The sequence below is a fragment of the Lathyrus oleraceus genome, chromosome 4 (assembly GCF_024323335.1).
Source record: "Lathyrus oleraceus cultivar Zhongwan6 chromosome 4, CAAS_Psat_ZW6_1.0, whole genome shotgun sequence".
Lineage (NCBI taxonomy): Eukaryota > Viridiplantae > Streptophyta > Magnoliopsida > Fabales > Fabaceae > Lathyrus > Lathyrus oleraceus.
Genome location: NC_066582.1, coordinates 267,111,732 through 267,127,777, shown reverse-complemented (window position 1 = coordinate 267,127,777; position 16,046 = coordinate 267,111,732). Strand labels below are relative to the sequence as shown.

General features: G+C 35.4%; 1 protein-coding gene across 1 annotated transcript; it reads right to left on the bottom strand.

Annotated features, from left to right (window-relative positions):
• Nucleotides 1–1,269: 1,269 nt before the first annotated feature.
• Nucleotides 1,270–2,010, bottom strand: LOC127137004 (uncharacterized). Its single transcript, XM_051063503.1, has one exon. It carries the CDS (start codon nt 2,008–2,010, stop codon nt 1,270–1,272), a length of 741 nt encoding a protein of 246 aa, XP_050919460.1.
• Nucleotides 2,011–16,046: the final 14,036 nt, after the last annotated feature.

The following is a 16,046-nucleotide window of genomic DNA, read 5'->3' as shown; positions in this document are numbered from 1 at the left end:
ACACCAACAATTCAAATTCAAGTACAAGTAAACTTAAGCTCTGTCTCAGCTCTTATGATCGTGGCCAGATCTGTGGTGAGCTCACTCATCATTTTCTTGATAAACTTGACGAAATTGAAAACTTGAGGAGGCGTGTTTTCTGGACACATACACCAATCCGCTTCCTGGAGTTTTTCTGGGAGTTCCAACATGTTGAGGTTAACAAGCCTAGCTAAGTTGCGGAACTTGCCATTCCATTCAACATAGAGCTCTTGGAGTTTCTGGATGACCTTTTGATCTTTATCTAAGGTTGCTCTAGCCTCCCTGTACAACCTCTTCCAGTACACACAATCATTTTTTAGGAGTAAGTAGGCTGCATCACCTTCTTGGCTCTCCAAAAACTGCAAACCTCCTAGTAGCTTCTTCCAACTGGTACCTGAGATGGTGACAGTTTCTTTCGGCTTCTTCCTTTTGGAGTATCTCGCGAGACATCTTTTCCTCGCATTTCTTCAGAGCGTCCCTCAAGTCACGGATCTATGCCTCAAAGTCGAGCTTAATTTCTTTTTTATCCATAAGAGATTTATCCAACAGTCTCCCTAACTCACAGATCCTATACTCAGCTTTCTTGAGCTCTTCCTTCCTGGTTCGGATCACTGATGTGGAACCTAATAAGATATGATCAAGATCATCTTTCTGGTCTTCCAATAGCCTAGCTCTCTTGTTACTATCCTCAAGCTCTTGGGCTTTTCCCTTATGTTCCTCTTTCAAATTCTGATTTTCCAAGATAACTCGGTTCATCTGAATTCGTAATTCAGTATTCTCCATTTCGAGCTCCCTAACCTTAGTAGCGAGTTTCTCCATGTCCTCAGGGAGTATGGGTTTGGGATCAGGAGTTTTAGGAAGAGCTGAAGCCTTTAAGATAAATGGCAACTGGATTTCCTCAACTCTTTCTTTCACCCATTGAGTGTAAGTTTCTTTGGCGAGAATGTTTCTTTTTCCAAACTCTTTACCCTTTCTTACAACCTTTAACCAAGCCTTTCGTACTGCTCTTACATCAGGATTGCTTGCTTGGATGTCAGAGAGCACAAATGGTTGTAAGTCCTTTGCGTCAGGAGGACCATCCATGGAGTAACCGTGTTGTAATCGAGATAACATAGGGTTATAGTTGATGCAACCCTTGGTGCCCAACAACGGTACATTAGGAAATTCCCCACAACTAACTATAATGTCTGGGGTTTCCCACTCTCGGATATACCATCTGATGGAACTTGCGGTGAGAGAAGCTATTTTTTAAGGGGACTTGAGTTCTTTTGCCACAAAAGGACCTTCTTCGGGCATGTGTTGCATGAACCAAGTGTAAAGCAAAGGAGCGCAACACAACAACGTCCCACCCCTCTTTTCGTGTCGAGTGTGAAGGGCATAGTAAATGTCAACTAAGAGAAATGGTACTGGATTGCCAGAGAGAAAGACTTCTATGGCTACTTGATCCACAAATTTTTCAACATTTGGGAAGAGCACAATCCCATGGATCAATAAAGCCAACACAGCATAGAATGCATTCCAATTTCCACTTTTCTTGAACTTTAGAGCTAAATCTTCCAAAAACATCACGGCAAAACCTTTGCAACCCCCTTTTTTAACCCAATTGTCTCGAACAGTCGGGACATTGATACTTAGGGCTGAAGCTATCTTCTTTGGGCCCATATCTTCTTCGAGCTTTGGAAACGGATTAAAATCTTTCAACTTGAGACCCACGATCCTCTCAACTTCTTCCAAAGTAGGAGCTAGCTGGAAATCAGCGAATGTGAAACAGCGCAGAGGTGGATCGTAATATTGTGCCAAAGAGCCGATAATTCCATAGTCAACTTTCTTAGTTAGAAGGCTCAAAATTTTCCCATAGTTTTTTCCGAACTCATCACGTCTGCTGAGAGTCAAATCATAAATCAAACCCTTCAGACTGTCCAACTTAGGTTCCTTGTACTTAAGTGTGAAAGTGTGTCTCCCTGAAGTTGTCATTTTCATGTTCTCCATTCCTGAAATAAATAAGAGACAACTAAAGAGCTTGCTTTTTATGATGTTGATGCAATGTATGAATGTGATGCATTTTTTTTGTATAGGTTCAATAAACTTAAGGCATGGATAAGTCCGATTGCTTTATATAGAACATGGTTCTCACCAGGTATGATTTAAGGTTTTTTGAAAAAGTTCCTAGAGTCATGGATCCATTAGACTGTTTGCTACCTGCGGCGACTTACTTGCCGGGCATCAACTCCATCTAAAGAATCTACTCTAAGTGAGGTTCTCACATCGATCCAACGAGAAATACATCTTGCAGACCCACACTACGCAACCATCTTTCCTAGTTGGGCAAAAAACTAAGGTTCTACAAATGGTTCTCAGAGTCATGGATCCCTAAAGAAAATATCGAAGCTTACGACAACTTACTTGCCGAGCGACAACATCCTCTCAAGAATCTACTCTAAGTAAGGTTCTCGTACCAACCCAACGAGAAATATATCTCGCGGACCCGCACTACTCAACCTCGTCCTATCTTATGTTTTTACTCGAGACTCGGGTAAAAAGTCTTTCACACAAGGTTTGCAATCAGAGTATCCAAGTACCAAACCATAATCGAACCAATACAACAGATTCATATCAATATGACAATAGAGATAGTAAAAACAATAAAGAAAAGCCACATAGGTAAACAAACAAAGGCACACAAACGACCTAACTAGGCTTGACTCACTTAGGGATTTTAGTGATAGTCCCCAGCAGAGTCGCCATCTGTCGCACCTCGAAAAAATGGGGATACGACTTCAAAGCGAAGCGTGTTCGCACACTCGCAATGATGGACTGAACAGAGTCGCCACCGAACTTTATTTATTCCTAAAAAGGAAAGGGGAAATATCGATAAAACCCAAGACAAAAGAAAGGATAAGATATGGTCATCGCAACCAATATCAGGGTTCGGGAGTCGATTACGCAAGGGGAAGGTATTAGCACCCCTCGCGTCCGTTGTACTCAACGGGAACCATTAGGTTAGTTGTGTGCGTTAGTTTTAGTTGAAATATTAGGCTTTTCGAATTATTAGGTGGGAAAGAAAGGATAGAAGAAAGGAGAATACTTTTTGGATTTTTGACAAAGGACTAAACCTAAGTTTTTTATTAGTGGGCCTGACAATATTTAAAAATCCTGCTCCTATGTATCTCAAAAGAGAAATCAAGGCTTACGTAGTTCTGGGTAGAAAAATGTTTGTTTGTTGGTCGATTTTAGCGAAAGCTATACTGAATTAATCGACGAAAACATTGTTTTACCCAAAACAGATGAGGAGTTGACGCATACCACACGTCGAACGGATTTATAAATCTACATTCGGAAAAGCGTCATTTATCTCTACTCAACAATCGTGGCCGAAACATTGTTTTGCATCACCTTAAGACAATATGTCTTTCGTTTATGAAAAAGGTTCTTTGATTAATCGCACGGCGGCGAGAAAAGAGTTTGATTGGTTGGATGTATTTTGAGTGATGGCGAGAACTTGGATGAGCGAGATATACATCTCGAATCCTAGTCTCAGGAGTGCACGGTATACACCATGTTCCATTTCCATCTTTATTGGCAAAAGTATTCAATAGAGGTTAAGTATTTTTAGGTTTGATTGAGAAAGGGTTTGAAGAAACCACATTGACAATTTTAAACGATGGCGAGAGTTAAGATAGGCGAGGCATCCGCCTCGAATCTTAATCTCAGGAGTGCACGGTATACACCATGTTCCATTTCCATCTTTATTGAAAGAGGTTAAGATAGGAATTAAGTATTTTGGAGTTTGAAAGACGAATACTTGTGACTTACAAGCTCTTACAGCTTGGGTCTAGTACTCGGGACTACGTCTGGACATTCCACCCAGGCAGTCTGTTTCTTTCCAATTTTATTAAGAAAATGATTCGAATAATTATGAATATTTTGGAGAGAAGACGAATATTTGTGGCTTGCAAACTCTTACAGCTTGAGCCTAATATTCGGGATTATGAATGGATATTCCCTCCAGGTAATCTTTTTCTTCCAACTCTATCAAGAAGAGGTTTTGAATATTAGAGTATTAAAAGGAAGACAAATATTTATGGCTTGCAAGCTCTTACAGCTTGAGCCTAATATTCAGGATTATGACTGGATATTCCCTCCAGGATAATCTTTTTCTTCACACTTTATTTAGAAAAACGATTTGAATATTAGAGTGTTAAAGAGAAGACGAATATTAACGGCTTGCAAGCTCTTACAGCTTGAGCCTAATATTCGGGATTATAACTGGATATTCCCTCCAGGATAATCTTTTTCTTCACGCTTTTAGAAAAGGGTTTGAATATTATGTTTGATTTAGAAAAAATCACTCGATTTTGATCGAGGATTGATTCGTGTAAATGTGAAATGATTTTAGAAAGTCAAATTGCTTAATTAAGTCAATTGTATTAACCAAGAGAAAAAGAGAGAAAAAAAATAATAATTAAAAAAATTGATCGAATAAAATTGGTTAAATCAATTAATTAAGCTAATTAAAGTAATTAATAAAAAATAATCTATTAAAAAATTAATTCAATTGCATGCTATAAAATTAATTAAATTTAATTAATACAATTAACCAACTAAAATAATAAAGATTAATTGAATTTTGAAAAAAAAAATAGAAATAGAAATAGGGAGATGTGTGTTAATTTAAAAGGAGTGATTTAATAGAAACAAACATGAGCCCAAAAGCCCACTTTATCAAAATCCTGATTAGTTAATTAATTAATTGAAATCAAATTAAATTAATAAACTAAAAAAATAAAATAACTAACTAAAATTAAAAAAAGGAAAATCTATAACAATAAAACCAAAAACGTGGGGAGGTGCCCCACCTTAGCATCTGCCAGCCAAAATTTCTTAATCACATGGTTTTGTTTTAAATAAAATAAACTTCCCATTCACAGGAAGACATGTGGCATCCATAGAAATAAAAGGAAGAAAGAAAAATAATGAAAAAAAAATAATGATATAATGGGAAAGGAAAAGAATAGCAGAGCTTTCCTCCTCCCGTTCGGTTTCTCTCTCCCTCATTCTTGTTCGTGCACTATAACAACCGTCCCTTTCTGTCATGGGTTTCGGCGATGGTGGCCGGAAGTGAGAAATGAGTATATCAATTTAACCGTCTCTTCTCCCTCATTACGAATCCGATCTCAAAATTTACCAATTTCTTACCAAAATCATTTAGTTTCAAATTCTACATATAAACCCTAAACAATCAAAGTGAAATTAAACAACCATGAAGCACAGTTTCAATCAATTTTTATGGGGATTTTGATCAGCACAACGCAAGGAACAGAGTGGTATCAAGAAATTAAAAAAAAAGCAAAAGACTCACGTAACCGGAACTGGTCCGACGAGTTTCGATTCCGACGGCGGTTTCCACTTCAGGTAAGCGCTAATCCTCTCTCTTCTACCCGTTATGCTCGTGTTCTCTTCTTCTCTAGAATTTCTCAGATTTGGAAATGATGGGTTGCTGTTGCTCTGTTTTTTCGTGAGGTGTGTTTGGACTATGTGGTTAAGATTTTGTTTATCTTACTGTGAAAGTTTTTTCGGAAAGTACATGCATTCTTCATGTGTTGGCTGATATTTATGATTTTGATGAATCTGGTTGTGAAGTTTTGTGACTTTTTCTTTTTTTTTTCTTGCTGAGTTTTTTGTGTGATTTTATATGGGAAAATAGAGTTCGATCTGAGCTGTTAGAATGATGGAAAGGGAAGGAAACAAAATTATTTTAGCTTGCTGCAGAGAGAGATATCCATTTGGTGTAACATTTGTATCAGATGACTTAATTATGAAGAACTCTGCATTGCTTTATCTATTTGACTCTTATTTGATAGTGGTTTTGATGCTAACTTTGCTCTAAAACTTGAAGGACAAAAGGACAAGGTTGGTGGAAAGGGACAAGACAAAAGACTTTTTGTTGTAATTGATTTTTTTAATTTTTTTTTGTAATTTAATTTTTTTTGTAATTTTTTTGTAATAAATTATATGAAACTTAATGCAAATGCCAATTTAAATGTAATATAATTTTTTTTTAATTTTCAATGCTTTGTAATATAATATGAAAAAAGTATTATAAAACTATAACAACTATTATAATTTTAAAAATGTAATCAAAAAAGTTAAACATTTTCTTTTAAAAAAGAAAAAAATAAATAAATTATAATGTTAATTCTTATGGAAATGCTACAAAAGCTAGATTTATTTAATTTAAATAAAAAAAACTATAATTACTTCTTAATCTATGATTTAATTTGAACTTTGGAAAGAAACAAAAACTACTACTACCACTTCTAGTTAGCACACAAGAAACTTGCTTAAATTTAAAAAAATAAAAAAAAATGACATGACATAATTAAAGACCTAAAAAAAAACACGGCACAACGATTAGAAATTTCTCTTAAAAGGTGCAAAGATAAAGCTCTAAACATAAAAAGTCAAACTTGATGTAATTTCAAACCAATTCTAAACATCCATGCTAACAAGCATTCCATGTGAAACAAGTCTAATGAACACATGTGGACATGTAATAGAAAAAGGTATGTAAACACAAATTTACAAATGAACATAATGTATGATTATATATGCATGAATGCATAATGATGGGGTTCTAAATAGGAAACCTAATGGGAAATCATGATTATGGATATGTAATGAACTGATGAATGTATGGATTGGTCAGATCAAACACATCAATTATAATGCATATTAGTCCTGACTTATGCATAAAAAAGAAATTTTTATGGCCAGATGGAATGGCCATAATGAATCAATTCAGATATTGGGATGTTGATGAATGAGGCATAAATGAGTGGCTACAAACGACTGAGTATCAATGGATGCATGCAGATGAATTGGGCGGGGAGAAATTTAGGGTATGACACATGGGTATCAGACATCCGTCGGCACTTCAAAAGGGGCAACCCATTTCTCTCTTGTGTATGTCGTGGAAGCAGTTCTCCCTGTAGACGTTGAGATCCCATCAATGCGAGTCTTGATGGAAGCTAAATTGTCTGAGGCTGAATGGTGTCAAAACATATATGATCAGTTGAATTTGATTGAAGATAAAAGAATGACGACTTTGTGTCATGGCCAATTATATCAAAAGAGAATAAAGAAAGCATTTGACAAAAAGGTCCGACCTCATGCGTTGAGAGAAGGTGACCTCGTGCTCAAGAAGATCTTGTCTTTCAAAACTGATTCTAGGGGAAAGTGGACTCCTAATTACGAAGGCCCATATGTTGTAAAGAGAGATTTCTTAGGTGGTGCAATGATTCTTACAACTATGGATGGTTAGGAGCTCCCTCGTCCTGTGAATACCGATGCAGTAAAGAAATACTTCGCCTAAAAAAATAAAAGAACAACCCGCTAAGTTGAAAACCCGAAAGGGCAGCTTAGGCAAAAATGAGCGTCTCGGTGGATTGGATACCAAAAGGGCGGTCCAGGAAAAAAATTAGAGACATAAATAGAAAGAAATTATACCGGTAGATTGAACCTAAAAGGAAATCTAGGCAAAGTTTAGGGATCATGGCAAGTAGGTGCATCAGGCCGGACTTGATCGTTTGAAGCAACGGTGCTTTTCAAAGACTCTCATTGAGTCATCCTCGAATGAAGTTCAGAGCATAGCGGAATTCAAAGTTGTTAGGGAGAATAGTGGTCATTGTATTTCAATGTATCCATTTCCATGTATTTACCATTTTTCAACTTTGTAATAATCCATGGAGTCATGCCATTTACGGACTACCATTCTATCAATAAAATTTGAACCTTTTTCCTATTTGTTTGTTGTTCTTATCTTGTTTAAGTTTACAAAATTTCATTTTTTTATAATAATTTTTTAAACAAAAGATACATAAACAATCATGTTTTTGAGATTTACAGAAAGAATAATTTTCCTCGATTTGTGAATATAAGCGAGGAATGTTAGCAGCAATCTCAAGGATGGTAAGAGCTTGAAGAGCGGAGCTCAGTGGCCCATAGTCGGGATTTTCCTTTTGTTGCATGTATCTAAGAATATCAGTTTCCTTAGCACGTGATTGCAGGAACCGCAGAATCCCTATTGAGGTCGTCATTAGGTCTTTGGCATGAGGTTTATTCGGATGTCCTTTATCCCCGACAAACCCCCCTCATAACGAAGTTCATGATTCTAAAATATTAAGCCTTGGGTTTCCAAGCAATATATTTTTCCTCTTTCTAGAAGGTTTTTTCCTCTGATGTGCTTATGATCACTCGTTGTAGAGTTTTCTTCAGCTGAATCCCTAGCAAAGTCTCCAACAACATCTCCACCTTATTGAGATTAGTCAAGTATCTGATTGTACTGTGTTATCATTCTAACCTTTTGTGTCTGTTTTGTCAACATATTCATACACATGTTCATACGCATATTCATAACATCTTGATGTTTATTTGCGTATTTTGCATTTTTTGGCGCTTCCCGGTTCTCTGTTGTTTTTTTCTCCCCGTAGAGTGTGTGCGTTCCTGGGTTGAGTCTTCTTTGATTGCTCCTCTCTAGTTCATTCCTGGGTTGAACTTTGATCCCTTTTGCTTGATTACCTTTGTTAAGTTATCACTTGGCTGGTAGTTGGTAATCTTTCCTTTTGAGCTTGTTACCTTTGTTAAGCTATCACCTGGCTGATAATTAGGTTATATCTTCTCTTACCTTCGGTTGATTACCTTTCTTAAGCAATCACTTGGCTGGTAGTTGGTAATCTTTCCTTTTGAGCTTATTACCCTTTTTAAGCTATCATCTGGCTGGTAGTAGATAATATTTCTCCTCCCTTTTTCTTGATTACCTTTGTTAAGTTATCATTTGGCTGATAGTTAGGTAATCTTTCCTTTTGAGCTTGTTACCTTTGTTAAGCTATCACTTGGCTGATAGTTAGGTAATATCTCTTGTTACCCTTTTGCTTGATTATCTTTGTTAAGTTATCACTTGGCTGGTAATTTGTAATCTTTCCTTTTGGGCTTATTACCTTTGTTAAGTTATCATTTGGCTGGAAGTAGGTGATATTTCTCTTACCCTTGGTTGATTACCTTTGTTAAGCTATCATTTGGCTGATAGTTAGGTAATTTGTCCCCTCTAGTGGAAATGGGCATTCCCTTTGATTGATCCTTTCCACCGGCAGAGTCTTGCTTTAACAAGTCTTTCCTCGTTGAGCCATTGGATCATTTTTTTCTAGCTACGCATCGGTTTCTTTCTAATACAATGGTTATTTCCAAGTCTTTTCTTTTCCTCTGTGGCACTTTGTTTGTCCCCAGCTGGATACCCTTTGGAATCTGTTATTCCCCTGCGGAGTTTTAGTCACTTCTCTTCCCCAACAGTTCTTTGTCTCTCGTGCTGTTATTCCCCACAATGATCCTTGTCTGCATTCATATCATATCATATCATAAGCACTGTGCGGTATCTTAGGGCCAAAATTTGAGTCTTTGCTATTTAAGTCTCTCCAATTTTGTCGAGACAAAGATTTCAATCTTCATATCTCCAAGTTGAAGAAACTTAAATAAGGGCATATGTCATACCCTAATTTTTAACCCTAAGAGCCTACATATCATTGACATCCTTTCATTTTTGGGTTTTGTCTTTGCAGGGATCATCAAGCACCTCTTGGTAAATGTTTTACCATTGTGTTTATATGTTCATTGCTTAACCAGTAATCAAATATCAAATATGTTTTGTTTTCTTTAAGTTTATTGTGTAGGGTAGGGATTGTCATCAAGAGTATCAATCATGATTCCTTAGCTAGGTTTTCTTTGATTCCTCAGCAAAGCATGGCCAACCATTGATTCTCAATAGGGTTGTCTTTCAATGCATGATCTCAAAGGTTATAAAGAACCTTTCAATCTCATTTTGATCAAGAATACATCAAAGTTTTGTGGTTTACTTCTCAAGAGAAGTCAAAGGTTCATGTGTTTATTTCCATGCCTTCTTTACCAAGTTACCTCAAGCTTTGAGCAATCTAATCAAGAGAAATTCAAGGACACCTTATTTTGAGTTCATATGATCATCCATGTGCTTTGAAATGCATTTAAAGTCCAAGTACACAAGTTTGTTCCAAGTGGTTTGAACAAAAAAGTCAACATTTGAAGTCAAAGTTCCAACGATAACTACTCCTTCAATTCTCAACATTTTTAAATGCTTGTTTTTGCATATGACTCTTCTCAATATCCTGTGCAACTTCTCGTTACATGACAAGAGTCAATTATGCTTAGAGGATAATCAAAAGTTTGGATACATTATAGGTAATTTATGGATTTAGTGAAATTTGACCTATTTTCAAGTGATTTTTTCTCAACTTTCAAAGATCACAACTTACTCATTTTTCAACTTTTGAGCCTGATTCGTTTTGCACAATGTCATTTGTGATACCCTCTATAAGTTTTATTCAATGATCAAGATCAAATTATTCTTGGAAGGCCATGGAATTCATTGAGACATTACAGGTCATTTTCAGCCATTGGATACTTAAATGTTTCTAAGTTATATGACTAGGTTTTCTTGCCAACTTCAACATGCCATAACTTTATGCTGAAGCATCCAAATGCAACTTTTCTTGGCACATTGTAATCTTTGTTATGATGTCAACACATTGCAAAAAGAATGGGACCAAAAAGCCATCTGAGGAAGATGCCCCATTGAGTTGAACATGGTGACTTAAAGCTGAAGAAATCACCATTGCCCGAAATTTGATTGTCACTAATCTCAATTCCAAACAAAATTAACATGTATTTTGGACCTAAACATGTTTGACAAAGTCCCCAAAAGTTAACTGAACCTTGAAACACATCATTTGGTTGAGTTTTGATGGATTACAAGTCACACTTTTCTCACATTCGAATCAAATTCATTTTGCATGAACTAAGATTGATTCCACACGTATTCGGATCCAAACACATTCCCGATAAATAGAGGAACTATTGCATTTATTTCCAAGATTTTGAGAGCCAAGAAACCCTTGTTGCAATATGAAATTTTCCATAAAAACTCAACTATCGTGTTTTGAATTCCAGCTTATTTCAATCCAATTTCTTGATTCCATTAGCATCTTCGGTATCCTCTGAAGCTTTTACAACAATTCCCAAGCTTTCAGACCTTCTTAAGTTCTCTAACCAGATTAAGCTTCATCAATTTCTTATCACCATTTTGACAAGGTAGTTCTGAGCACCATTTGAACTCAAACAAGTTACCACAATGTAGTCCTTCACTCTTTGATGTTTTCCCCTAACTTATTTGGTGTTGGTTGATCATGTTCATCATTTAATTTAATTTTTTCGTGGCTTGCTTGTTTCTGAAACTTCTGTGAAATTCCCCGTGCTCAGTTTAGATAAATGAATTTGGAGCATGAGGTTGAATTCATGATGAGGAGGCGATCAAATTGGTGGTGGTCTCGTGTTTTGAATTTACCAAATGATGAAACTCTGGTGGAGAACCATCGGAGAAGACGACCGGAGTTTATCTCAGGTCATCTGAGTTTGAGACACGCTGGACAAATGAAATATTCTGATTGGTTCAATTTAAATGCAATCTCATGTTTCATTGTGTGCCCTAGCCTTGTAAGTGTTAGATATGCCTCGTCAATTAATAAGGCTTGATCTCACGCTCTATGTTTTTTCTGATTTTAATTCTTTCTTTTTTTTAATTATATTTTCTTTTAAAATTCATAGAAAATTCATTTTATATCCAAAAAACCCAAAATAATTTCTAAATTCTCTTTTATTTTTCTCCATCTGATTTTTATTTTTCCATATTTTATTTTCTTGATTTTCTATTTTTTGTGGAATTTCTCTTTTTCCCTTTGTTTTAATTGGTTTGAAAATACTTTTCTGTATTTTTAAATTATGAAAAAATTATTATATGCTTCTTATTTTATTTCCAACCTTCCATAATTTTCTTGGCCATTTATTTGGTATTTTGAAGGACCTTATAGATTTTTTATTTTATTTCTATTTTAAAATTCATTTAAAAATACTTTTGGTGCATTTTTTTTCCACTTAATTTCATTTTATATTTGTGTGAACTTTGTTAACTTCTGTTGGCCTTGGATCATGATGGTTTGGACCATAAGTCTCATCAAACTCAATGGAACTTGGGTGTTGATGGGGTGAAAACCCTAATCCACCAAAATGGATGATTGATTTTGATGATGACTTAATCAAATCATTGATCCAATTTGGGTGTGATCTCTCTTGTCCCCTTCTTCTTCATCTATTTCTTTACCATTGATCAAATGGATGGCTTGTGTCCATCTTGTTCATGATGTATGGATTGGTACTTGATGAACATTCATTATTTCAAACCTACCTCCTAATTGATCATGGATCATTTAAGGTACTTTGGATTGATGCATAAGATTGTCCTAAGCACTATGAAGTATGGATTGAAGTAATGGATCATCCTCCTAGCCTTTGTGCTTGATCATTTCTTTTCTTTTTCTTTTTTGTGTGGCATGACTTTAGGAGAATGATTTACATATCATTTCTCTAACATGTATTAACACAAACATTATTATTGACCAGCCTAAGATAGTTATAACTTCTACATAAGTCCAATTATGATTGCTTAACATAGCGCTAAATTTGTCCCGTAAGTAAGGCATTTTTATAAGTGAGATTGTAAGTCTCCTACTCCTCATGGTATTCTGTGAAAATATTACTCCCTTTTCATTTATGAGAGCTAGAGGCATACTTGTTGATTTTATCCAAGTTGGAGCCCCTCTTATGGTGATGTATGGGTTCATGTTTCCATGCTTGTGTGTGAATAGTTGAGTGTTCTCCAAAAAATGACCAAACCATCTTTCATTTTTTTATCACTAACATTTACTAACATCTTTTATATTAACTTTATTTTAATTTCATTTATTTTATGCTTTTATTTCTTGTTATTTACTTTATGCCTTTATTTTAACATCTCATATCATATTTGCTCTTTATCCACTTGCACCTTTGTTTATGTTTATACTCTTTTTTCCTTTGTCCATTTGGAATTATTTTTGTTTTAAGACATTAATAAAGGAAAAAACCCTAAAACAAATTTGGTTCTCTTGATTCATAGACTTTAGGTTACTATCCTTAGCATTGTTATGGAGTTATGGACTTAGAACTAGGACATTGACCTTTGCTTTGGGAGATTGTGATTTGAGGCCATGGGATTCATCTCATACCTTTGACTTTGGACTTCTTTTGGAGACTTTCTTGGGTTACTTTGGTTTCATTTGATACATGGATTATTATTTGCTTATTTGTCTTGCTTAAGGCTTAATCCATAGGAGGGAATTCTTGTTTGACTTATGTCATAAAGCTTGTTATCTCTTGGTTAGATCTTTTGTCCCTAAATTTTACTTTATGCTCTAGGATAGTCTCTTCTTCTCCTTTCCTTCTTTGATTTTCAAAATCTCCTCTCTCTTTTTCAAAAATTCTTGTTTTCTAACTTGAACCACTTTCTCAATAAACCTTTACTTTTTGTCAAGTGATTTTCAAAACCTTTTCCTAATAAATGTTAATCCATCTTAAGCATATTCATACCAATTTCATAAAACTAAAAATGCATAACTCGCTCAAATCATTGTGTGCCCTTTGTGCACTTTTCCTTTTAATACTTTTCTCAAAGTTTAGACATGAGTCATTTCAATAGTTAGATATAATTCTCCTATCTCTATAGTATTGATGATAATTATTTTCCATCTAAGAGAGATAGTGGCATACTTGTATATTTTTATCCAAGTTACAACTTTTCTCATGACGATGCAAAGTTCTCATACTTGTGGGTGACTAGTTGAGTATTCTCCTTAAAATGACAAAATGTATTTTCATTAAAAATAAATCAAAACAAACATCTTTGATACTTTTACAATGAACTACGAGGTTTTTATCCTCCATTTCACTTTGTTGGTACGTAGGCATGATACTTAAAAAGTCTTGGCAAACACAAAATTAAGAAAAATATTTCTTTTCCCATCTCTCCAATCTTTTGCAAACAACACATTTTCAAATTAAAATGTACATATTTTCAAAGAGGTTCCCATGGAGTACCATGGAAGTTTAGGATGCCCATACCTTCACTTTGCATAATTAACCCCCAGACCCTTATCTCTTTTTATTAGTTTTGTTTTAAAACTTCTTTGGGTTTTATTCATACTTTTTCCCTTTTCCTTTGGAAATAATAAAAGTGCAGTGGCGAATCATGCTTTATAAGTTAAGTTAATCAATAGCTTAATCTGAAATTTTTTATCGCTACAGATATTTACTACAATGGTAACTTAAGGGACTGTTTATAAATTACAACTGTTATGATGTGGACAAACCCATCATAACACATTCTTGTTACGCCATATCAGACCCATGCGCATAGTTCCATAGTGTCATACCCTATTTTTACCCCTAAGATTCCACCTATCATATCATTTGCATTTCAACCAAGATCACAAGCATGGCATCCTCCTAACTTTACCTTTATGGGAGATCACCAAGCACCCTTTATGTTTATTTCTTACCTTTTTTCTTGCCTACATTTTAATTTTTCTAACCCTATTCAAAATATAAAAATATGTGTTGTTTCCTTTTTCTTATTGTACAAGATAGGGACTTGCAATCAAAGGATCAAGCTTGGTTTATACATTAGGGTTTTGATTCTCAAAGTAAAAGTTTTGGTTACCAAGTGATTCACAAGAGCTTTCACTTCAAGGCATGACCTATAATCATATGTCACATTCATGTCAAACTTCATTCAACATCATTTGATCAAGAGAAGTTCAAATTGGTGCATGATCTTAAAGGTGATTCAAGTATGGTTCATGTGCTTATTTCCATGCCGTCTCCATCCAATTTTCAAGAAATTATCAAAATTATTCAAGGGACAATCAAGTTTCCTTCATTTTGTATTCAAGTATTCAAGTTTCCTCCAGTCCAACCTATAATGGTCACCACTCCTGTAGTTGTGCATGTTGTGCCACAAACAGAGGATCATATCTATCACACCATTCCTAGTGAGAATCTGAATATTCATGAGAGAATGGATGAGTTCCAGGATCAATTTCAAGAATTGCAGAAAGAGTTGAAAGCTATGAAGGGGAAAGACATGTTTGTTAAGAATGTCTATGATTTGTGCTTGGTGCCTAATGTTAAAATCCATGTCAAATTCAAGGTCACTGACTTTGAAAAGTACAATGGTAATTCTTTTACTCAGAGTCACTTGACTATGTATTGTCGGAAGATGGCTACTCACACTGATGATGATAAGTTGTTGATCCACTATTTCTAAGATAGTTTGACTGGTGCAACTTTGAAGTGGTATATAGGGCTGAATAATGCTCATATAAGTTCTTTTAATGACCTTGTAGAGGCATTTGCACGTCAGTACAAGTATAATTTGGACATGGATCCTGATCGTGACCAGCTTCATGCCATGTCATAGAAGGATAAAGAATCATTAAAAGAGTACGCTCGGAGATGTCATGAAGTTACTGCTCATATTAACCCTTTAATGGAAGAGAAGAAGATGACAAATATGTTTCTCAAAACTTTGAGTTCTTTCTATTATGAGAGGATAGTTTCTAGCGCTCCAAATGATTTCACTGAAATGGTTGGTATGGGAGTCAGATTGGAAGAAGGTGTCAGAGAGGGTCATTTGGCAAAAGAAGAAGGTCCATCAAGTGGAACGAAGAAGTATGGCAACAGTTTCCAGAAAAAACAAAGAAGGGGATACTAATGTTATTTCTCAAGGGGGGAGGCAGACAAGACCTAGAAATGGAAGTAATCATCAGAAACAGTCTCAACAACATTATTATCAGCAACCTCATATTGTCGTAGTAACTCTAGTGGTTAGTCCAACTCCTGCTACTCAGACTTATCAACCACTTTTTCAACATAATCAACAACCTAATCAGAATTAGCAAACTCGTGTTCCCAGGAAGGGTCAGTTTGATCCTATCCATATGACTTATACGAAATTATATCCATCTTTGTTGCATAATGGGTTGATTAAAACTAGATCTCCACCAGTTGTTCCA

What these genes read in the sequence shown, in the direction of transcription:
- LOC127137004 (XM_051063503.1), bottom strand. Translation starts at nt 2,010, where the DNA reads ATGGAGAACATGAAAATGACAACTTCAGGGAGACACACTTTCACACTT.